Source organism: Erinaceus europaeus, chromosome 1 (genome assembly GCF_950295315.1).
Source record: "Erinaceus europaeus chromosome 1, mEriEur2.1, whole genome shotgun sequence".
Classification (NCBI taxonomy): domain Eukaryota; kingdom Metazoa; phylum Chordata; class Mammalia; order Eulipotyphla; family Erinaceidae; genus Erinaceus; species Erinaceus europaeus.
The window spans coordinates 96,771,496-96,796,616 of record NC_080162.1 but is presented as its reverse complement, the minus strand read 5'-3'; the positions used below and the strand labels follow the sequence as shown (position 1 = coordinate 96,796,616).

Sequence of the window (25,121 nt, the reverse complement as noted above, 5' to 3'; positions counted from 1 at the left end):
TTGGAGCCTCAGGCATGAGAGTCACTTTGCATAACCATTATGCTATCTACCCTCTGCCCTCTTTAATTTATCTTATGTGAGTGCTGGAATGGAATATGTATTCTACTGGTTTGGGTGGGATGTCCTATAGGTATTGATTAGGCTTTTCTGCTTGAATGTGTAGTTGTTTTTTTTTTTTATTATTGCTGATTCTATCTGATTCTATAGACAGCTGAGATGAATTGAATCCTCCAGTGATGATTGTACATGTGCGTATTTCCCCTTTCAGTTTTATCATATTTAACTTCATATATTGTGCAGTCTCTTATTTATATTAAGACCTATAGGCATACAGTTTTTATTTGGTGTGTTGGCTCTTTTATAACTTTGTAATATAATAGCATGTAACTTAGTATCTCTAGCTCTGATAGTTTTCTTTGCTCTGAGATGTGTCTAGTACTAATATAGCTTCTTTTTATCAATATTTTCATGGTATGTCTTTACTTTAACATCTATCATAGTTGAGTGACTTCCTTATTTATAGTATGTAGTTCAGTCACTTATATACAGTAAGTCTGTATTTTAATGGGTGAATCTTTGTGATTTTCATTTAATGTAGTTATTGGTGTATTAGATCTCTCAGTCTGATATTCTATATTCTGATTTCTGTTTGGTTTTCACTTCTCTTATTTTTTCTTATTTTCCTGTGGGTTACTGGAATATTTTGTTAGAATTCTATCTTGATTTGTGTATATTATTTAAGTATATTTATTTTAGAGCTTTCTTAGTGACTATTCCAGACATTACATTATGTGAAAATAAAACCTCACAGTTTAAGTTGTTAACATTTTAATAGTTTAAGTGAAATTCTGAAACTGTGACTCCATGTCCCCTTTTTAAAAATCTTATTAGTGATTTAATAATGATTAATAATATTGTAGGATAAAGGGGTATAATTCCATACAGTTCCCACCACCAGAATTCCATGTCCCATCCCCTCCATTGGAAGCTTCCCTATTCTTTATCCCTCTGGAAATATGGGCCAAAATTCTTTATGGGTTGCCGAAGGTGGGAGTTCTGGATTCTGTAATTGTTTCCCTGATGGACACTGGTGTTGGGAGGTCAATCCATACCCCCAGCCTGTTTCTATCTTTCCCTAGTGGGGCAGGGCTGTGGGGAGGTGGGGTTCTACAATATAATGGTGAGGCTGTGTGTCCAGGGAAGCAGAATGGCATCATGGTAGCATCTGCTACTTGTTGACTATAAAGCAGGACAAGTCTGAGCTTACAGTCTGTGGTCACACCTAGGAACATTCTAGGTTGCACTCATTTCAGAACCAGTCTTTCTCTGGTAGAATAGGATGACCCTACCTCTTTTGGAGAGTAAGGCAGTTCCTATTACTGCTGCTCTACATTGAGGGCAACCTCCTAGAGAGTCTCACAAGAGGGCTTATGATAATGCTCCTGATGCAAGTGACCAGTGATGGTAGAAAGAGATCCATTAGAGGTCTAAGCTCATCATATCTATATGAGAATACAAATATTCCATGACTAGAGCCCCAGATGATAGGGTGGCCTGGAAGTGACTAAAAAGGCCATCATTAAAGAATTCCAATCTCTTACTTTTATCCAGCTTTTGCAGTCCTTACTTTATCTGATTAAGTCATGGTCTAGGGGGAAAGGGTATACAGGCCTAAGAAGTAAATATTTTACTAGGTATTTTATGGTGTGTCTTTTTTAGGTTTTTCTACTTGTTTGCTATACTTATTGGGTCTAAATCTATTCATTGTAGATTATTAAGCACTTGTACTTTGACATATATATATATTTTTTCCCCCAAACTTATGGATACATGTGCCCCTGTACCCTGTCTCTTAGGCCCTGGTTCTGTAACTTTGTAAGGGAATGTGACATTTGAAATGGATCTAGTGAGTACCATGTGTTAAGAAATGTTTCATCAGATTATTGGAGCAGGAAGATTGACATTTCAGACTTGGTGTCTCTGGATATAGTCCAAAGTGAACATGGCAAGGTGACACTGATTGCATTGATTTAGCGGAGGTCAGCAGAGGCAGTATCACAGGGTAAGGGATCTAAGGAGAAGCATGAAGAAATACAAGCAAAGTCACAGAGGTTCTAGGACTACTAGATATACGAATTTCCAGGACACATTGGTGGGGTTGTCTGTCCAGAGAAGTCTGATTAGCATCATGCTAGCATCAGGAACCTGGTGGCTGAAGAGAGAGTTAACATATAAAGCCAAACAAATTGTTGACTAATCATGAACCTAAAGGCTGGAATAGTGCAGATGAAGAGTTGGGGGGGTCTCCATTTTGTAGATAGGTAGTAGACATATTTTAGTTATATTCCAAAGGGCCTGTGGCTATACCAGTTTTTTTTCCCCGAGCCTGAAATAGGAAATGCAGGTGGATCCAAGTTATTGTCTGGGGAGATGATGTCATGGCTGGAAAAAGGACCAGAAAGCTGAATCAGGGAAGAGAATAGCTCCCAGATATGGGAAAAGTGTATAGATATTGTTGACTATAAACCCCATTGATTTGATGTGATCTTGGTGTCATATTCAGCATAGAATCCTATGTGACCTCTGCATCCCTGCAGATCTGAGCTCACATTCTGTGGTCATGAGTAGGAACATTCCAAGCTGCCCCAATATCAACCCATCTTTCTCAGGTGTAGCATTGAGTATGTTGTCCAGCCTACCTTGGGAGGATGGAACATTCTCTCCCACTGTTGATCCAAGTTGAGGGCAAGGTACTATAGGGGGCCCACAAAGGGGTCTATTTTGTTGTTCCTGATAGAGATGACTGGTAACAATGGAGAGAAGGACTTATTTGAGGTCTAGGCCCATCATGTCTGTTTGTGAATCTCAGGACTCCCCAAATAGGACCCCAACTGATGGGGTGACCTGATAGTGACTAAAAAGTCATCATTAAAGTATGCCAGTCTCTTGCCCTTATTCAAGTTTCCGCCCCACTAGGGAAAGAGAGAGGCAGGCTGGGAGTATGGATCAACCTGTCAACGCCCATGTTCAGCGGGGAAGCTATTACAGAAGCCAGACCTTCCACCTTCTGCATCCCACAGTGTCCATACTCCCAGAGGGCTAATGAATAGGAAATAGATCTTGTGTCCATACTCCCAGAGGGCTAATGAATAGGAAAGCTACCAGGGGAGAGGAAGGAATACAGAGTTCTCGTAGTGGGAATTGTGTGGAGTTGTACCCCTCTTATCCTATGGTTTTGTCAATGTTTCCTTTTTATAAATAAATTTTTTTAAAGGAAGAAATGTAAGGACAATTTAAAAAATGAATATATAAATATATAATTATATAATATATTAGTATATAATTATATAAGATATATTAGAAATAATTGTCAACCCATATCTGTGACCTTGGGACAACTATGATAGTTTCTAATGGAGGGAATGGGAATACAGAATTCTGGCAGTGGAAACAGTACAGAATTGTACTCCTGTTATTTTGTAATTTTGTAAATCACTAATAAAAAATAGAAAAAAAAGAAATATCAATTTCAAAGAGAATGAGGAAGGTTCCTTGCTGTCTTGGAGTTTAAGAAGGCAATAGACAGTTATTATTATAACTAAGTCATCTGGGAGCTTGGTTTACTTTGAAAATCCCATGGTTAGGATTCACTGTACCTTACCATGATTTATATCATTTAACGCTATTTACAAATAATTATATTTTAGATAGTGACACATCCAGTTGCTTCTGATCTACCTGGTCTGAGATTATAGGTGAAATATTTTAAAAATATTTTTATAAATGCTTTAACAATTTAAATCCAGTGTCTGACTTCGACCAGTTTACAAATTTGAAATATTAAGTTCTTAGCTACATGTCCCTTTATTCTCTTAAGCACTTCTTCAACATATGTTTATAACTTCATCAGATATGTTTTTAAAGATTCATTTATTTTATATGAGAGAGTTTCACACCAGAGAGAGAAATTAGATCATCCTTCCGGTACATATGAAGCCAGAGATTGAACCAGTTTTAGCCAAGCAAGTCTCATACTCTACCATTTGAGTATTTTTTCCCACTACAAGACATGTTATTTTTTAAAGCTCAATTGCCAAGTACAAGTTAGAAATCTTAGAGAAGAATGAATGTCTATTATATTGACTCATACTTTATGGGATATCACAGTCACATCTCAAACTCAGGTCATCTGCTGTTTCTAATTGTAGTGCCCAAGTCCTTGCTAATTTTCACTTCTCTCCATCTTTCAGGATTTTTTAATGTTTATTTTCTATACAGTATTTGTGGTTTTTATCTATGCCTCATGAAAGGAATTAAGAAACTTTAACTTAGGTCTGTTTCATCTTTCCAGAAATAGAAATCTGTAATGAATTTTCAAAAGGATGAATTCATTTTATGAGACACACAGAGAAGTCAAGACCAGAGTATATTGTGGTGCCAGGAATCAATCCCTAACCCTCATGAATGCAAGTCCTGCATTTTATCTGCTGAGCTACTTCCCTGGGACATTGAAATGAATTAAGTGCCTAGGGAATGGCTAAGTTGTAGGAGGATAGTCTTTGGGGAAGACTTCTAGGTTAGATACTGTCTTGGTCTGAGAGGTTCTGGGAGGGGAGAAAGTGGTCCCACAAGGTGATGGCAGTGCAGGCAGCCTTGACAGTGTGCCTGTTGAGCAGAGTTGACCTGGTAAACACACAGATGAATGAACTGTTTTACTGACTCCCAAATTGCATCATTCGTGCTTCCTTTTTAAGACTAAATATAAGCCTTTCTTTCGCATTCAGATGCTCTTTTTTTCAGCAAAATAACTTCCACTGCTTCTTTTATTAAATTTGATCCCATTAAGTAACTGGCTAATGGAAACCTAGATAAACTAGTATTCAAGTGCTCTCTCTTCTGCCTGTCTGAATGAACAAAATAGATGAACAGTTGGGGAATACCTGTCCCTGACACATACCCCTCCCCTAGACCTGCACAAGCCTGTGCAAATCTGAGGACCATCTTTCCAGGAGTCATGTGCAGTCCAGGGAAAGATGTGAAGGACTTAGAGATGGACATATGATATGGGCTACCCCAGAGGACTGGGACACATGGATGTCCAGGAGTTTCCGTTTCATTTAGCAAGTATTGAGTTCCAACAGGGTCTGTGAGACACAAAGCTAAGTGAATCAGGTCTGAACCTGAAGGCCTTGACTATGTGTGAGGGAAGATACTTGCAAAATGATATGTTAAGTAATGAGACAATGAATCATACAAAGGACCACAGGAGAAGCTCCTCATCCGAACTTGAGTATCAGGAGGGCTTCCTGGAGCAGAGTCTTTTAAAGTACAAGTGAATTAGGCCTCTGCATGAAGGCACTTTTCATGAACTTTACACTGCTGTCAAGACAGACCAAAGCATTACTGTGTCTATCCGGGCTCTTCAGCTCCTTCACACAACCTTCACCACGGCTCTGTTCTCCCTCCCTGGAGATCCACCAAGTTCCTCTGTAGCATCAAGGCCTCCTCACAGACTATCTCCTCAATGGGGAATATATTTTCTCATCAAGATGTATTTATTTATATATTTATTTGTGAGGGAGAGAGAACCATAACATCACTCTGGAATCTGCAGTGGAGGAGATCAAACATGGGCCCTTATATCTTTGAGTCCATTTCTTTATCCACTATGCTACCTTCTAGGACACAAGATGTATTTCTTACCCTAATGAGAGATTCTCATACGTTCCTCAGGATTCTAATAGCATCAATTTTCATGCTTGTCTGTTTTGGACCTCACTTCTTCGTGTACTGTCTATCATCTTTGTTGTAGCATGGATCTGGTTTGGGTGCCCATTGTCCTTACACATGCTCAGTGGCTGGCACTGGCTTATGAGTTGATAGTGTGTGACAAGGAATTATAGTTTTTGATAGCAAGCCAACATGTAGGAAATGGTTATAGGAATGCATCTGGCTGGTACAGAAGAGCTGGCGTTCTAAGAAGAGAGCCCAGCCTCTGCTGAGGGCAGGGGAGAGGGGGTTGAGGACAGACAAGACAACTGAGGAATGAGAGTTGAGCGCTGGCTAGTGGTCCTGGAGGATATTTTGAGCTTCCCTGGTGGAAGAGCCTATGGGTTGCAGTGTAAAGGCAGTAGAGGCAGTTCCTGGAGGAAGAGGACTTCCTAGCAAAGACAGACTGGAAGGGCCATTCTAGAAAAGTCTACACTGGCTTCTCAGGTGGCACTTCACAATCCACCTCAGTCTCCTTCCTCATTAACTATCCTTCTATCTCATGAACTTGAAACCTCTTTCTTCCTAACCTATGGGCTGGTGTAAGACCCTTCCTAGAGCCAGATGGACCCAGAGTCAAGTCTCAAAGTGCTTCTATCCAGAATTTTGCCCTGAGAAGACACCTCACTCCTTAAAGATAAGACTGTGACTCCCTAAACATAAGTCCTGTGCCTGCTCTGGTTGGCTCTGGAGCTTCCCCTGCCTCTCTTCTCTCTCCTCCCTGCCCTAACAGACAGACAGACAGACAGACACACACACACACACACACACACACACACACACACACACACACTCTGTAATGATGTATTTTCTTATTGTCAGAAAGTCTCTTGAGGGAGCCAGACAGTAGCTCACTTGGTTGAGTACATTACCATGTACAGTGATGTGGCTTCAAACCCTGGTCTCCACCTGTAGGGGTGGGGATGCTGGCCGGGGGTGGGGGGAGAAGAAGCTTCACAAGTGAAACAGTGTTGCAGGTGTCTCTCTTCCTCTCTATCTGCCCTTCTCTCTCAATTTCTCTGTGGCCTGTCAAGTGAAAGGAAGGAAGGAAGGAAGGAAGAGAGAGAGAGAGAGAGAGAGAGAGAGGAAGGAAAGAAGGAAGGAAGGAAGGAAGGAAGGAAGGAAGGAAGGAAGGAAGGGAGGAAGGGAGAAAGGAAGGAAGGAAGGCAGGCAGCTTTCTGAAAGTTCTGGAACTGGATTAGCACTCAGAACTGAAGGAGAGGAACTTTTGAGTTGGCCATGGGCAGAATAGGGACTCTGACGCTCTGGTTCTCAGGAAATGAAGCGTTTCCTAAGAGGTAAGACTGGTAAGCTCCCTCTGATCAGAGGAGCTTCAAAGCTGTGCCAGACAGCTCAGTCAGGACACAGAGGGGAGGGGGAGCTAAGTCTGGTGGGGGGCTTGGAAAATTGAAAGCAAAAGGTCAGGACTGCTTTTTTTTAAGCATTTATTGGGGGAGGGAGATTAATTGATTACAGTACAATTTCTCATCTCCTAGTGAAGGTGTCTGCAGAATAGTCTCACCTCTGCCTTATATCCTTTCCCATCATTATGGACTAGGACAATAAGGCCCCTCCTCTACACCAAAACCCAGTACAAGTCTCACTTTGTATTTATTTCCTCTTTCTGTCCTTGTTTCTTAAGTTCCACCTATAAGACTGCTTTTATGTAAAGGGCCAACATATAGACCCACCCAATGCTCAGATGCCATGGCCTTCTCTCTCCTCTTCGTGGTCTAGTTGGGGAAACATGGATTAGTCCAGCAAGGAAAGGGAGATGGTGGCTAGGAGGACATGTAAGGAATCTGACTGGGCCAGAGCCATATAAAATCTAAAATGGCCTGGTCATTCCAGAAGGACTGGACAATACTTAGGCTCCTTCTTTTCTGCCCAGAATACCCATTAGTTCTCCAGACAGCCTGCATGGATGAGCATGGTGACCCCTGGGGTGTGGGCTGCAAGTCTAAGGAGAAAGTGGGCTGGACCCTGTGTGGGACTTGGCTCATAACTCTGAAATATTAAACATGTGGCATGCCCTGGCCTCTGCAAATGTTTGAAGCTGCCTTAGAAAGAACTCTGATGGAAATGCCCAGGACAAACTGGCAAACAGTAGGGCTCATGAACCCCATTCCTGTCAGATGGAGTCAGATGACCCAGTGTGGTGAAAATCCTGATGCTCCGGTGTTGATGGGACACTATCATTTCCTCTGCAGCGTCAGGGCCCCTTCCCGATGGGCCAGGTCAGCTGCCATCCCTCAGCCCCACCTCCTGAACACATGCTCCCCTTAGCCAGGTCCCTTGAGGACTTCAGAGCATGCAGCTTCCCAGAGGCTGAAGAGCATGGTATGAATATTGTATGAATAATAATAACCCTACCACTTAGCGGTTATACAACGCTTTCCTCTTCCACAATACTTTACCATCATTAATTAGTTATTCTGCACTGCTTCCAGCTTCCTCTGCTTTCTCTGCAGTGGCAGGTCCTAGAGCTGCTCTTGAAGATTGCCTTCAGGTCTAAAGCCCCAGTGTTGTGAGGGTGGGCTGTTTGCCTCCTCCTACCTACCAAGGGAAATCACACAACCTTCAGGAGACCACAGCTGGTGACTGCTTCTATGAGCAGAGACCTAAGCCTTTGGCAGGCAGGATCACCTACTTTCTGACCTGAGTACCCCTCCCACCCAAGAACCTCTTCCTGGTGAGCTCTGTTTCCCATTTTTCCTACATCCCCCAGAAAAGCTGAGGACCCCAGCTTAAGCTGGGGGCTAAGTGCTGGTGGAGGATAGTTCCTATACACTACTCAGTCTTCTCAAACTTCTCTTCTACACCAAGGGGTACTTCCAGCATATCTCCTCAAAAGACTGGTGAGCTCCACTGCACAGGGGCCATCAAGCTGGAAGTCATGTCATATCTGGTCCAAAGCAACAGGCCAAGCAGTGGTAGAATGGGAGGCTCAGATATTCCAGTTCCAAGTAACTTGCTCTCCACCCACCATAGAGTCCTAGGAAAGCCTCCTGCTTCCAAGGAGACATTCAAAGATAGATTAAAACCTCCCCTTGGTGAGTATAAGACAGCTAGGGCGTCTATTAGACTGGCTCTTTCTAAGAGTCACCATCCCCTCAGCCAGGATAGACTCAGCCAACTCTTCAAATTGAAGTCTCTCCCTTGTCAGGTGTGGCAGCATTTTGCACGTCACCACCTCAAGGTGGTGTCTTGAGATCTGATGCATTTGGGGTCACAGTGGGGGATCACATACCTCAGGGAGACACCCCCCACCCCAGTCTCTATCCCCCTTGGTTTTCCCTCAGCCTGAAGCTGACTCTCAGTCCCTCCATTAGCCTGGAAAGGTATTGATCAGTTTGGCTGCTGTAGCTGAGTGTTTTAATCCCCATGTGTGAATCTTTAAGAATTAATTAGCAAAAATTGCTCAGGAAAAACAAAGTGGGCACAAGTTGTGATAGTGTCTGGTCATCCACCATGATTGTTTTCCTCTTAATTACGGCACTATTTCTGGAAGCTAGAGACATTTTCCCTTGTGTTGCTTAGCCCCAGGTTGCCTCTCTATCTTCCTGTTTCCGGGTCTAGCTCAGGGCAGACAACTCCCTGATTGACTGTCCTGTCCCAGTTCTCTGAAAAGTCCTGAGAACTTCAAATTATCAATTTTTGAGTCACCTTATTTACCCCTAAGCCTTCCTATCCTCTCATGCCTCCTGCTCTTTTCTGGTACGTCTCCCTCTTCCTGTGCAGTTTTCTTTGTCACCTCCTACTCCCACACCCAGACCCTTCCCATGTCCTCCTTGTCCTTTTGTTTTCAATCTAAATAACTTTCTCTGGTGCTCCTCATGCTGCACTAGGCTTCAGCCCCATTTTTCTCTTCCCATATGGCTAAAAACTGGGTGCTTCCAGGGGTTTGCAGAGACCCCATGCAAAGAGTCCCCTACTCACAGCCCATCTACTGACTGAGACCACCTCCGTCAGCCAGGGTTCTGAGCAAATTTTCACACTGTGTGGTGTTCTTCGGCTGAACCCTCATTGTCATTCAATACTAGAAATTAGATCTTATCATTTCTGGCAACTTCTGGTTCAGCACTCAGCAGCTTCCTAGCCAATTCAAGTTTCTCTCCTTTCACCATGACTTTGTGTCTTCTACAAGGTGAAACTAAGTTCTGGGACTCCTCATATATCAGCCTAATCCTGAAGAGAAATTGTGCATTCTGGGTTCTCTGAAATATGTTCTTTTTATATATATAACCAGAGTTATTGGTGGGGATTGGTGACTGCATGATGAATCCTCTGCTTCCTGCTGCTATTCATTCTCTCTATATATCTATTTACCTCTATCTCTCTTTTTGACAGAGAGAAATTTAGAGGGGAAGGAGAAATAGAAAGAGAAAGAAAAAGAGGGACAGCTATAGCACTGTATCACTACTTAGGACACACCATTTCAGCATGTGAAGACTGGGGATTTGAACCCTGGTCTCTGTGCATGGTAATTTGTGCACTCTACCAGCTACACCCAGACCCACCAAATATGTTCTTCCTGCCTCAAAACATCCTGCCAACCAGTGCAAACATGGCAAGGTCACAGATCTGGTGATGTGGCGGAGGTGATCTGGGACAGAGAGCAATAGGGCTTCCAAAGGAGTTGTCTTTGTGAGTGTGCTATATGGATAAGGAAAGGCATTGCATCAAAGAGATAGTGTGCGCAAAGGCACGTATGTGTACATATGCTTAGCTTGTGCATCCTACTAGTATACTGAGGGCATGCTATGAGCTCCTCACTTGTAGCCAGCATTGTCTGCTCCCACCCCTGTCTTGTCTACCTGATTTCCCAGTATGCTCTAGGAAGGACCTACTACCTAAATCATTAGGCCTCTTATGACAATGACCTGTATTAGGAAAGAGTAAGATTAAAAGAAAAAAGGTATTTCCTAACAGAGGAGATTGAAAAGTCAGGACATGGTATTATAGGCACTACTAGACTTAGGAGCTCAAAGGCCGTAGGTACTACTGGACTTAGGAGCTCAAAGACTTGATTTCAGCTGTGAACCTCTTCTGTGCAGGGTTTGGTCTCTGCAACTTCCCCCCAGTCAATGTTTCTGGCCCAGTCTCACAGTTAATCCCAGAAGGCACTCCCATTTCTTATTATTTTCCCCAAAGTCCATCAATGAAACATTATTGGTCAATTTGGATCTGCTCCACCCCTCAGTCAATCACTGCTTACAGGAAGAAGGCATATGCTAATTACTCAGTCATAGTTCTGGGTTCAGTCTTAGAGTCAGGCCAGTGGAAATTACATGGAAGTATATCCCTAAAGAGAATCAACATGTTGGCAGCAGCCAAGAAGTTAGGGGAGGTGGACCTGGCTAAAGGACAAATATCCACCCCACACACTCCAGAGGGACTTCTTTGAGCTGCTGGTGGAGATGCAAGGAAGTGCTGACTATTTATTGACTTTGACACTATGATCTTTTTAAATCTGTGTGATTCTTTTCTTCACTGTCATCCTGTGAGTTCCTTCATGGTAAGAGTGATCTTGACTTATTTTTATGTTCCCTGGGCTTCAGTATGAAGTAGATCAAAAGGTAGATTCTTCATTCCTGTGTGCGAGCTCTCTTGGGAACTGATGGTTGCATGCTCAAGATATATGTAACCTCTCCTTCTAGCTGAGAATGCTGGAATTTTAAGGATCTAAAGTTAGGAACCTTTCTGCAATATTTAAGTTCCAAGATGAAAATGGCTGGGCATCAATTGACAAACACTTAGGGCAGCCTTTCCCTATTTTTAGTTCAGATACTTATAGAATGACATCTGAGCGCATGAACGCCTACTACCTCACAACTGGACCCACACAGCCTGATTCTGTCCAAATAAGGGTAGAAAAGAGTGTCAGCCCCCAGGGAGGGTGGGCCCAACAGGTGTCCTGGACAGCCTGGGAGCCTGGGAGGTCTGAATGATAGGGATGGGCTGAGTCTTAATGGGTCAGATTCCAACTGAAAGGAGCAGGACCATACTATACTTTCAACTCACTTTCCCAGAGGGTTCTTCTTCTGAAAGTTGGCCCCTCGCATCCTAAGTGGGAGGAGTGCATTGGGTCCAGATCCCAGCACCACCTTCCCCAGAAAGCCTGAGGAGTCTTTTATAAGAGACTCCTTCCTGCCAAAACAAACAAACAAAAAAACAAAAAAAAAAAGTAAATCTGCAAGAGAGCACACCTTGATCTCTGCTCTGCAGGACTGGGGTGGTGGATGGAGATACTCTATTTGTGCAGGGAGGGGAGAAGTGTGAGCTTGTCTGGCATCAGAAGGTCCAAGTAGGGCATGGAAAGGAAGCAGAGACTACAGACTCAGAAAACTCAGAAGTTTTTTTTTCTGAGAGAAATAAAAAAGATTTATTTACTAATGAAAGAGAGAGAGGAAGACAGAACCAAAGCATAACTCTAGCACACACATTACCAGGGACAGAACTCAGGACCTCATGCTTGAGGGTCCAGTACTCACCCACTATGCCACCGCCTGGGCCGTACATTTTTCTTTTATTTTTTTCTTCAAGACTTACTGGTACACCGATTGAGTACAGGTATTGTCATGTGAAGGACCCAGGTTCTAGTCACCAGATCCCATCTGCAAGGGGGAAGTTTCACAAGTGGTGAAGCAGTGCTGCAGGTATCTCTCTCCCTTCCCCTCCCCCCTTTCTAATTTTTATTATCTTTATTTATTTTGGATAGAGACAACCAGAAATCAAGAGGGCAGGGAGTGATAGAAAGGAAGAAAGGCAGACGCCGGCAGCACTACTTCATTACTTGCAAAGCTTTCCCCCTGCATGTGGGGACAAGGACCTCAAACCTGGGTCCTTGTGCTTTGTAATATGTGCATTCAACGAGGTGCACTACCACCTGGCCCCTCTCTCTCCTTCGCTACCTCACCCTCCCAATAAGAGAGACCCAGCAGGAACTTTCCTACAGCTTCTCTGCTGGAATTGTCTGGGTACTCTTACACATAGGGGGAGGGAGCTGAGTGTCCAGAGGACAGGCTTTGAAAACCATGGGACAGAGCAAGAACACTGAGTCGGGGGCCGGCTATAACAAAGCAAGTCTCCCTGGGGTATGATGAAGGGTCTACATCAGCTGGTCTACATCAGGTGAGTAGGCATAGTGCCTCAGTTTCTGTCTCTACCCAATAAATGAATAAATAAATAAACTATTTTAAAAAGAATTAATTGACTTATTACATATGAGAGACAGAGGGTTTCACATGAAACAGAAAAAGGAAGAAAAAGAGATAAGGCAGAGAATACTGCTCTGATATAGAATGCATTGGGTATCAAGTCAGGAACCTCAGGAGTGCAAGGACTGCACCCTACCACTTGAGCTATTTCTGTGGTCCCATCACTATCTTAAGAACTCTGGGAAAAGATATCACTGCCTGAGTGTGTGTAGCCTTAGTAGATTTGTGGGTGTAGGTGTTGATTCCTACCCTTCCCTTTGCTTTAGGACCTGCTCCTGCCTTCTGCACCCAACTCAGTATAGACAGTCTGAGTGCCAGCAGCCAAACCCCATTTGACCAGCACTATGCCTACTCATCTACCAGCTGATGTAGTCCCTGCATACCCCAGGGAGACTTGCTTTGTTATAGCCAGCCCCCCACTCAGTGCCCCTGCTCTATCCCATGGTTTTCAAAGCCTGTCCTCTGGACACTCAGCTCCCTCCTAAGTGTAAGAGTACCCAGAGAATTCCAGCAGAGAAGCTGCAGGAAAGTTCCCACTGGATCTCTCACAGATCTGAATGCCTGGAGCACACCTGAGGCCTCTGGCTGTGCTTGCAGACCCAGGTGGGGCCATAGATTCTCCAGCTATTCTGCAGTCAGGGCAACTCAGGCCCTGCAGCTGGGCTTGAGGTGGTCTACTGCTCAAAGGGGACATCCCCCCAGCTCCTGACCCCTGCAGAAGGCAGGAGCAGGGGCAGGGGCAGGCTGCCTGCTGTGCTCATGATGGATTCTCACCCAGGGGCTCATTAGTGCTCAGGGTCAGAGAAGGCCTGCTGGGCAGGGCTGCCAGGGATTGCCCTCCCCAAGGAGGGGAAAGACTGCCGCCGAGTGGTGGCTGGGCTAGCTAGCAATAGGACAGCATCATGGCTTGGGACAGACACAGGATAAAGTACAAAGGGTGGCATTTAAGGAGTTCCACTTTAAATGGGGTGGTGAGACATACAGACTGACCCCCAATCATGGAATTCCTGGCAGGGAGGGGTAGAAAGAGCAGAGAATTCAGGAAAATACAATGAGTGGATGAGGTTGATGCAGAAAGCTGGGCAGCCTAGTGATGACCAGGCACAGGGATTACAGTAACTTTTTTTTTTCTTATTGCCTCTAGAGTTATCACTGGGCCTGGGTGCTGGCACTACTAATCTATTGCTCCTAGTGGCCAATTTTTCCTTTTTTAAAGATAAAACAAAGAGAAATTGAGAGAGAGGAAGGGAAGATAGAGGAAGAGAGAGAAAGATAGACACCTACAGACCTGCTTCACCACGCATGCTCATGAAGCAGACCCCCTGCAGGTAGGGATGACGACGGGGTAGAGGGGCTTGAACCAGGATCCTTGTGCGGGTATTTGTGCTTTGTACTATATGCACATAACCAGGTGTGCCACCACCTGGGTCCTCCCCTGTCCTCTCCAAGACTCACAGCTCTGCCTCTGGACTTTTTTTAAAAATGATCTTTATTTATTTATTTCGATAGAGACAGTCAGAAATCAAGAGGGAAGGAAGTGATAGAGAGGGAGAGAGGCAGAGAGACACCTGCAGCTCTGCTTTACCACTCGTGAAGCTTTTCCCCTGCAGGTGGGGGGCGGGGGCTTGAACCTGGGTGCCTCTGGACTTTTAAGGTCTGTCTGTACAGCCCCAGCTTGTGAGTCACATCTTTTAGTTAAGGGTTTCAAATACTAACTAGAAGTGTGAGATATGTTTTGTCACTATCATTCATTCATTCATTCATTCATTCATTCATTCAGGAAGCATCTGCAAATAACTCCCATATGGCAAATGCTAGTGGGTAGAATACCTCTCAGAGTGCTATACAGACCAGAAGAAGACACCAGAAGAAGTGGGTTTGTAGCTCAGATGCTCTTAGATTGGCAGCTGGTATACAGAAGTGCATGAGATGCTGTTCAATCAATAGGTGTGGGAAGTTCTATGGCTAAACATTGTGACCCTGGAATATTTAGTGTGTGGGGGCAGACAGCTAAGTAAGGTATGGGGAGGGTGAAGAAGTGACACGGAACCATGTACTACTGGGGCTCCTGGCCAAGTTGACAAGGTGACAGGGTGCCTGTGATAGTATTTCCCAGATGTGTAAAAGTCAGTGAATGGGAACAGGGAGCTAGCCCAGAATGGGTGCATTGTCAGGTTGGTACTTTTCTCTCTCTTTTTCCATTGTTGGGATTGATGGTTTACAGTAAATACAGTTGTTGATACTTATGTAAAATTTCTCAGTTTTCTGCAAAATACTCTCAGCCCCAGTCTAGGTCTTCCTCTGCTATCACACACCAGGACCTGAAGGCCCCCCCCTCCCCAGAGTCCTTTACTTTGGTGCAAAACACTAAACCCAGTCCAAGTTCTGCTTTCTATTTCCCCTTTTCTGTTCTTATTTCTCAACTTATGTCTATGAGCAAGATTATCCCATATTCATCCTTCTCTTTCTGGCTTATCTCACTTAACATGATTCCTTCAAGCTCCATCCAAGATGAGGTAAGAAGGTCAACTCATCATTTTTAATAGCTATGTATATAGTTTTAGTAGTTGTGTATATGTGCCACAACTTTCTTAGCCACTCATCTATTATCGGATACCTAGGTTGCTTCCAGATTTTGGCTATTACAAAGTGTGCTGCTATGAATATATTTTAATATAGATATACACAGATTTTCCTCTTTTTATTTTATTTTTAATTTTAACTTTATTTTATTCTTGCCTCCAGGGCTATCACTGGAGCTTGGTGCCTGCACTACAAATCCACTACTTCTGGCTTCCATCTTTTTTTTTTTTCCACTGTTGTTAGTGCTGTTATTGTTATTGTTGTTGCTGTTGTTGTATAAGAGAGAAATTGAGAGAGGAGGGGAAGACAGAGGGGGAGAGAAAGACACTTGCAGATCTGCTTTACCACTTGTGAAACGACCCCCCTACAGATGGGAGCTGGAGGCTTAAACCGGGATACTTTCACTGGTCCTTGAGCTTTGTACTATGTGCACTTAACCTAGTGCACTGCTGCCTGGCCCTCCTTTACTTCTTTTTTTTAAATATTTATTTATTTATTTTCCCTTTTGTTGCCCTTATATATATTTTTTATTGTTGTAGTTATTATTGTTGTTGCTGCTGTCATTGTTGTTGGATAGGACAGAGAGAAATGGAGACAGGAGGGGAAGACAGGGGGAGAGAAAGACACCTGCAGCCCTGTTTCACCACCTGTGAATCGACTCCCCTGCAGGTGGGGAGCTGGGGGCTCAAACCAGGTTCCTTACACTGGTCCTTGTGCTTCGCGCCATGTGCACTTAACCCATTGTGCCACCGCCCGGCTCCCCCTTTACTTCTCTTTTAACCAGACTCTGAATTATTTTGCTTTGCAGCCATTGGAGGAGCTCAAGTATTGGCAACGGACAAATCTGATGGAGCTGAAATTGGTAGGTGGCTGCCCAGCATGCTCTGTGAGCTGAACTGAAAGTTAGGAAGGAGGTATTCCAAAAGGTTTAAGCAGAAGTCACGCTGGTTTCAATTTCCTGCTGGTTATTACAGAACAAGTGCTGAGCCCAGCTCTAGGCCCACCTGAGCGGCTCACACAGTGTATCATGAGAATAATGTATTGCAGGAGAGCCTGTCCTCACAGGCAACATAAAATGTCAGGGCCAGTTTCATCTATGCTTTGTGGGAAGAGTATTTCCTCATCCACAGTGCCCTGCTCCACAGCAGTCAGCAGGGCAGTGGGTTCTGTCCTCTGTTGTGCTTCCATGCTGTTCCTCCTGCAGAGACACAGCTCCCTCCACCTTGCCTGAAGGGTGTTATTTGCAAGTCGTTTCTGCTGGGAAGGCTCCAACTCCCATACCAGTCTTACCTTTGTTACCTGGTGTTGGAAAGAACCCTTTTCTTCCCCAGCTGACTGTAGGCTCCTTGAGGTAGAACCCTGGGTTTAGTCACCAGCCCTCAGTGCTGGCCACAGGCCAGCAGTGAACATACACTCCATAAATGAATCAATGAAAGCATAGATGTGGGAAATGTACAAAAGGCCAGAAAAATAAGCCTTGAGCCAGTTGGGAATGACTTCACAGCTGAAGGGCACAGGGATGAAGTTTCAGGAGTAGGAGCTGCCATATATGTGAAAGGGTTAAAAAGGAACATGTCCTCATCAGAGTGGAAGGGTAGGTTTACCTCAGCTGGTTAAATTCTATATGTATGCCTTTGGATTCCATCCTGAATATAAAAAAAGCCCTAAAAGACCTTTGCAGGGTGGTGACTGATTGAAACCCATTGTTCAATTCCTCCTTGCTCTTCAGATATCAAATATGCCCTCATTGGGACTGCTCTGGGTGTCGCCATATCTGCAGGCTTCCTGGCCCTGAAGATCTGCATGATCAAAAAGCACTTGTTTGATAATGAATCCTCAGACCTTCGAAGCACAAACCAGGGCTTGGATGGTAAGGGAATGAGGCTACTAAGACCCAACTCTACCTCTACTCCAGATCCCAGGCAGTCATCCAGCTAAAGGGCAGAGGGAAACTCTATGATACTGGCCAAAGAAAGATAAAAATATTGTGGGCCAAAGGAAGCCCATGGATCTTTCTATAACTCTCTCTTGTTTTCCCTTTCTCTCCCCCTGCCTCTCTCTCCCTCTCTGTCTCTCTCTTTTTTGTTTGTCTGTTTTTGTCATGAGAATTATTACTGATACTTGGCTCCTGCACAGCTTCACCGTTCCTAGCAACACTTTGTCTTTTGTTTTGATAAAAATGAGAGACAGACAGAGAGAAAGAGAGACAGCTCTATCATGGTTCTACCACTTGTGAAGCTTCTTTCCTGCATTTGGGGACCAGGGGCTTGAATCCAAATGCTTAACATGGTAGCTTGTGAACTCTACTAGGTAAGCCACTGCTCAGCTTCTCAGTTTTTCTATTTTTCATTAAATTGGCTCGGTATTTCTTTTATAGTTGTTTTTTTATGTGCTTTGTTTTGCCACCAAATTTATTTCTGAATGGTAATCCACTGTTTCTCAGAGCCCTTTCATATATATATTATGATGGTGCTAAAAATAGAGATTAAGAGGAAGAAAGAGGAGAGGGAGAGAAGTGCCTGTAGCCTAGTCCACCACTCCTGAAGCTTCCTCTCTGTTTCACTAATTATGCTACCATCCAGTCCCTGGTTTGATAGTTCTAAGAATCAGTATTTTGGGAAGAAAGTGGCAAAGAAACTGAGTTAACCTCAAACAAAAATTTATATTCTTTTTATCCAAATAATATAATAAAATTTTTAAAAGAGTGATCAGTTTCAGGGGCTGATCTCAGCAGTGGAGAGTGGTGGAGGACACTTGCAGCATGACAATGTGGGCTATTAAGTGACTTCCACTAGCCCTTGAGGTGGGCAAGTCTTTCTCAGAGCAGTGCTGAGTGTGCCCTCACGATTGAAAGTGGGCCAGGCCTTTGTGCATGCAGCACAGATCTTCACCCATGGCACCTGCCAGGAAGCACACCTTAAGCAGATACAGAGTGGTTCATTTTGATAAGAAAGCATAACACTCATTTACATCTTTCTTGCAGGGCAGTACCCACCAAAACCATGCTTTGAGTCTGTTTAACAAGATAACAAGATAGTGGTGCAGGTTTTATTTTTACTTTTTTTTTTTTTTTGCAATTTCCAGCAGAGTTATCTCTGGGGTTCAGTACCTGCATGACAAATTCAGCACTCCCGGTGGCCATTTTTTCCTTTGTCTTTTGTTTGACAGGACAGAGAGAAATTGAGAGAGGAAAGGGAGATCAAAAAGGGAGAGAGGCCCCCTGGACTGGATGCTTAAACCCTGGCCCTAGTGCATGGTAACATGTGCACTCTGCCAAGTGTGCCACAGGCTAGCCCAGGTGATGTAGTTTTCCAGAGCACACTCACTGCGTCTCTAAGAAATTCAGTTATTATCAGTATGGATGTGCGGAGGAGCGGAGCTGGGCCAGAGAAAGAGAGGAAGATGCAGCCTTTGGGCTCTTCATAAGGTACCAGTTACACAAAGGGCTTATATATTCATAAAGGAGTTGCTTACCATTGCTTTTACATTCCTACATTTGAGAGGGTGGGGAGTGATAGGCCCTTTGGCACATAGCAGAAGACAAACCATATCTCTTAAGGACAAGAGGACCCAAGAACCACAAATGATGGGGTAGGTGAAGTGGCAGGGGCTTCTAGAGAGAGCTCAGTCTCACCTGTGTGTTGAGTTCAATGGGCCCAGTGACAGGATCTGGAGAGAAAAAGCGGGGGTTCTGGTTGGTAGCACACCCGCTTAAGCATATATAATACAAAGTGCAAGGACCCTGTCACACAAGGATCTGGATTCAAGCCCCCATTCCCCACCTGCAGCAGGGATGCTTGCAGGCTTCTATTTTTCTCTATCTCCCCCTCCTCTCTCAATTTTTCTCTGTCCTATGCAATTAAAAAAAAAAAAGGAAAAATGGCAGCTAAAAGCAGTGGATTCATAGAGCTGGCACCAAGCCCCAGCGATAACCCTGGAAGAAAAAACACCAGCAGTGCCAGCAGGAAGGAGGCAGTGCATTCTGACTGAGATCTCACCCTGTCCAGTGCCCTTTCTGGTAGCTTCATAGCACTGTCTACCTGATTAGATGGACCATGATCTATCACAGCACCCAAGTCCTGATACCTGTCTCTCTCTACTTAGACTCTGTACCACTGAAGAATAGAACCACAAGGTAAGGCTGTTCCTCACAAGGTTATTATGAGGGGTGTTATTGTCTGTTTTGTTTAATATTCTTTGTTTCCTGGCCTGGCATCCTGGCCCTTTATCCCACTTTGAAACACATGCTGAGAACTAGAGTGTACTTCTCCTCTCATCTACAGGGCAGCAGACATATGCCATGAGTATGGGGGCACAGGGTTAATAGACAGAGGTGGCTTGAGCTAACTTCTACAACCTTCAGTTAGATTCTGCCCCATTACCCTTCCCCCAGCAAGACTCCCCATTGTATTGCTCTCACATTCAGAATAACCCCACCCCCTGCCATAGCCCATGCAGGAGGTCCTGAGTGGTCTGCTCCACATTACCTGACTTCCTTTCTAGCATTTAGCCTCACTGTTCTTGTGCTTAGAGCCTATGTCCACCAACGATGATCCTACCTCAGGACTTTCACACTCGCTGCTTGCTAAGTTGCAAGGTCTGCCCTTCATTTCTGTTACATTTCTACTCCAGTGTGCCATTTAATTGTAGACGACTTGGTAAAAAGAAGAAAAAAAAAGTGTTCTATATTCAGTCTCTTTTCCTTATCTTCATTTTTCTTGGTGGTACTTTTATTATTGGCATTCTGCAATACATTGACTTGTCTATTATTTATTTATTTTGCTTTAAAACAGAAAGTCTTTGACAGTGACATCTTTTTCATCTTTGTAGCCACAGCACTTAGCACAGTGCCTGGGCTAGAGTGTATACCACAATTATATTGAATGAATGGGTGTGGGGGCACAGGGAGGTACTGAGGCTTGAGAAAAGAGCATTAAAATGAGCTTCCTTTTGGTCTGGAGAAGAGAGTGGCAGCTGTTCTTTCTTAGTGCTGAGGTTAAGGGCATGCTTCAATGGAACTAAGCGTGTGTGTGCATAAAGGAGTTTGTGATCCAGCTAGGGAGCAGAACATGTAGAAGGGCAGGTGATTCTATGGCTACATTGGAGAGACAAGGAGAAGTTCACGGAGGAAAGAAAGAAGTCACAGGGTCAGAGAGCACCTTGACTTACATGTGCATGGGCATGGCTGATAGGGGCAAAATGAGCATTCAGTGTCAGTATCAAATGTTTCACAGCCAGGTATGGCAAGAAGAGGCTGGAGAGATAAGCACAGCAGATGTATCCCCTTGCTGGGGGTAGAGGGCATAGAATGTAGTCTGCTGATTGAAATGATGTAATTCAAGGGCCTACTTTCATCATACCTCATTTCAAGTCACAGATTCTGAGAACCAACTGACTGTTAAGTGAAAACGTAATTACTGTAGCTTCTAGTCATGGAAGGTATTGTGTGCTAAAAGTAAGGGGCTGAAACCACTGTCTTGAAACTTTTGGTCAACTACTGAAGTATTCTAATCAGGACATATATATGTATTTTTTTCTAATTTATCATTATTTATTAGTGATTTGATATTGATTAACAAGTCTGTAAGATAACAAGGGTACAATTTCATACAGTTGCCACCACCAGAGTTCCATATCCCATCCCCTCCACTGGAAGCTTCCCTATGCTTTATCCCCCTGGGAGTATGGACCAAAGATCTTTATGGGGAGCAGGAGGTGAGAGTTCTGGCTTCCGTAATTGCTACTTTGATAGACATGGATGTTGTCAGGTTAATCCACACTCCCAGCCTGTTTCTACCTTTCCCTAGTGGGGTAGGGCTCTGAGGAGGTGAGGTTCCAGGACACATTGGTGAGGTGTCTGCCCAGGGAAGTCATGGTGGCATTATAGTAGCATCTGCAACTTGGTGGCTGAAAGGTAGTAAGATATAAAGCAGAACAAATTGTTTACTAAACAGGAACCCAAAGGTAGGAATAGAGAGGAGAATATTAGAGATCTTGAGATAGACTATATTTATATTGCAGTAGCATGGAGGAAGATGACCACTAGAGAAAAAGCTAGAGAAAAAGATTCCTCCTGGAGGCAGGACTTGAGTAGTACTAAGGAGTTGCCAACCGAAGACCTGGGGAGGGGAAACTGGGTTGGAGGACATGGGGAGATGACTGAGTGAAATTCTAGTCACTCAGGAGAAGAAACCCACAAAACCTCAGCTAATTGGGGAAAGTCCTAGCTATGTGGTACCCTTTGAAAAGAAATTCTGGGCAGATGATAAAGCAGATAACAAAGCATCTCCCACAGAATGAGCCAAAGTGCCCTCTGCTGGGTGGTGAGATACCCTATGCTAGGGTGTAGCTCTTTAACTATCTTAGGCTGTGTGATCAGGATGCTTAAGTATTAAGTGGAGACTAGCACAGTCCCCATCTCACCCCTACAGGTAGACAATGGTACCGCAGCCATTCAAACCACTTGCATGCAACAAGAGCCACTCTTGTTTCCTCTGGAAACTCCAGCAGCCCTGGAAGATTCCAGAGTTGTAGCAGATCCTGTTTCAGGGACATAGCGGTACTCATATCGAATGAGCAACTCCATAGAGCCTGATTCTTAATTCTGGTTTGTACATACATTCATGCATGCTGAAAGAGAATGAGGGTGTGAGCCAAACTGTGACAATATAGAATGTCCCAGTGCCACACATATGTGTATGTGTAAAGGTGCTACTTTAGACATTACAACAGAAAACGGTTTATAAACATTACTGACTAGTCACATCACTGTGGTTTTCTGTTCAAAGCATCTCAATCACACATGTTTTGAAGTTCTAGATTTTTTTATTATATGCCAGGGATATAGGAAGAGATTTCCATAAGCCAGATGAGTGACTGTAATAGTCAATCCACAAACGTTGTGTAAGTACAGGAAAAGGAATGTGAAGGGTATAGCAGGTGGGAGACAGATTGGGAAAGGAAAGAAAGGAAGGAAGGATTGGGGGAGAGGGGCTGGGGAGATGGCATGATTCATATCTGAGTCTCTGAGGTCTCAGGTTCAGTTGTCCAGCATCACCAAAAGCCAGAGTTGACCAGTGCTCTGGTAAGAAAAAGGAGAGGGAAGAAGAGAAGGAGGAGGAGGAGGAGAAGGGAGGGAGGGAAGGGGAAGGAGAAAAAGAAGATAGAGAGGAGAAGAAAAAGAAAGAAATGAAGAAAGAGGAAAAAAAGAAATGAAAGACAGGGGAGAGGTGAGTGGGAGTTAATGACTGGTTTTGAGTTTATGTCCCCTGGAACACACATACACACACACACACACACACACACACACACACACACACACACACACACACCATGGTCCTCAACACATCATACTAGAGTTCCCCTACACATAGAGGGATCTTCAAAGAGAAGGGAAACACAATTCAAGTTTCCAAAACTAACACTAGATGGAGTTAGGCTGAGGCAGAAAGTAAGATCCAGTGAGATCCAAAAAGAAGGAAAGAAAAAAAAAAAAAAAGCTAATGACAAGCAAGTCATTTTCCTGTGACAAACTTTTGCATTTGCTTTCTATTGTGTAAGAATGATTTAATGAACACACTACTTTTGTGTTTTGCAGGTCAAACTTCAACTTCTCGGAAAGGTGAGTTGTAAGAGCAATCATTGCTACCCAAAGATGGCTTGTCTGTACATTCCCCACAGGACAGAAAGGGATTGCAAAACATAGCCAGAAGTCCTTGAACTAGGGATTAGCATCCCATTGGTGTAATTTAGAAATTCCTGATAGGCTGGTGCTGTGACAAGTGTTAAAAGTACAGCTGCCAATCATTTACCTCACTGGAGCTGGGAAAAATGAACTGTTATAAAAAACAGTTGACTGTTTTCTTCACAAAAAAATCTTATTACCAGAAACCTGTCAAACTATGTTACCAATGTAGTCCATTTGATAAGAAGAAGAAAAAAGTCCAAAAATTTTCTTTGTATTATTAAACTGCCAGTCTGACTTGAGTGCTTTTCACTGAGGCTTGGGGGATTTAAACTGGACAAAGCCTGAGTGTGGGGACAGGGCATTCAGGAAAGGGACAGAACTCAGCTAGGAGCCCCAATCTAAGGTAAGAAGGCTTCTTCAGGTTTATCTAAATCTTTGAAATCTTCACTCTTTAATCCTCTTCCTTGTACTTCATACAACGCCGACTTGCTTCTGTTTTCCTTCAGATCTACAGAAAAGAAAAAAAAAAGCTAAACTAACTATATATATCAGGTAGTGGTGCATCTGGTTGACTGAACACATTTATTATATGCAAGGACCCAAGTTCAAGCTCCCAATCCCTTACCTACAGGGGGAAGCTTCACAAGTGGTGAAGCAGTGTTGCAGGTGTCTCACTCTTTCCCTCTCTATCCTCCACTCCTCTCTCAATTTCTCTCTGTCTATATTAAAAAACAAAAACATAGACACACTTTGCATAGATTCACAAATCAGAAATTTTGTCCAAAATTTGCATTCTTTATGTGTCACCTACATATTTTTTCCTAACCCACTTAAAATTCGTAGAAACAGTATTTCCCACCTCTAAAAACATCTGCATGTACTGCACAATATTTCCTGTATCATCACAATACAACAAGCACATCTAAGACAATTAATGTGTAGTTAATATTATCTGTTACACAATTTATATTTATTTTGTATTATCCTTATTTATTTATTGGATAGAGACAGAAAGAAATTGAGGGGAGAGACACCTGTAGCACTGATTCACCACTTGTGAAGTTTTCTCCCCTGTAGGTGGGGACTAGGGGCTTGAACCTGGATCCTTGTGCACTGTAACATGTGCGCTCAACCAGGTGCATCACCACCCAGCACCTACAACTTGTATTTAAATGTCTCTCATGATTTCAAAAGTATCTTTCGTTAAAACCAGGATCCATTATGTTTGATTTTAACCCTTTTCTGTCTGTCTTGTTCACTGCTGAATAACACTTCCTCCCCATGGCAGAGTACTGCTCAGAGATGATGCATGAGACTGAGCCTGAAACTTTGGAGTCTCATACTTCGAAGACTTTTTGTAAAATCATTCTGTTATCTCCCCCACCCACAAACTGAGTTTCTAATTCTAGCATTCCTTCTACATTCTAGCTAGTATTCTGCTAGAAGAAAGATTTAAAGACTCACCTTTTTTCTTTTTCTCTTGCTGAACATTATTCCTAAGGTTTTAAGAACACTATAATTCACCACCATCAGGATTTATTTATTTACTTATTCATTTATTTTTGTGAAGCTATGACATTGTGCAAGCACAATGTCGCTGCTCTTGGCTGCTTTTTCAGTCAGATAGAGAGACTAAGAGAGGTTGGGTAGTGGCACAGTAGATAAGTGTTGTACTCTCAAGCATGAGGTCCTGAGTACTTTCTCTCTCTCTCTCTCTCTGTTATTAATAAATAAATAAAAATATTTAAAAATAATAATAAATAAATAAAAATAGAGACAAAGGGAGACAGAGACAATCACCAGAGCCTTCTCTGGTACAGCACTCATGCGGTATTGGAGTTCAAACCTGGGCTGTGTGTATG

The 25,121-nt window shown here is 43.5% G+C and overlaps 1 protein-coding gene across 7 annotated transcripts in view; it reads left to right on the top strand.

The window, feature by feature from the left end:
- Positions 1-25,121, top strand: part of TMEM273 (transmembrane protein 273) — a 60,148-nt gene that overhangs the window by 5,610 nt on the left and 29,417 nt on the right. For 5 of the 7 annotated variants that reach the window (XM_060191412.1, XM_060191425.1, XM_060191417.1 and 2 more), the window contains exons 2-5: positions 16,381-16,434; positions 17,302-17,442; positions 19,677-19,707; positions 23,170-23,193. In XM_060191412.1, coding sequence (XP_060047395.1) covers positions 16,381-16,434; positions 17,302-17,442; positions 19,677-19,707; positions 23,170-23,193 — 250 coding nt within the window. The remainder of the gene's footprint in view (positions 1-16,380; positions 16,435-17,301; positions 17,443-19,676; positions 19,708-23,169; positions 23,194-25,121) is intronic. The other 2 variants (XM_060191434.1, XM_060191442.1) reach the window with 1 other exon arrangement.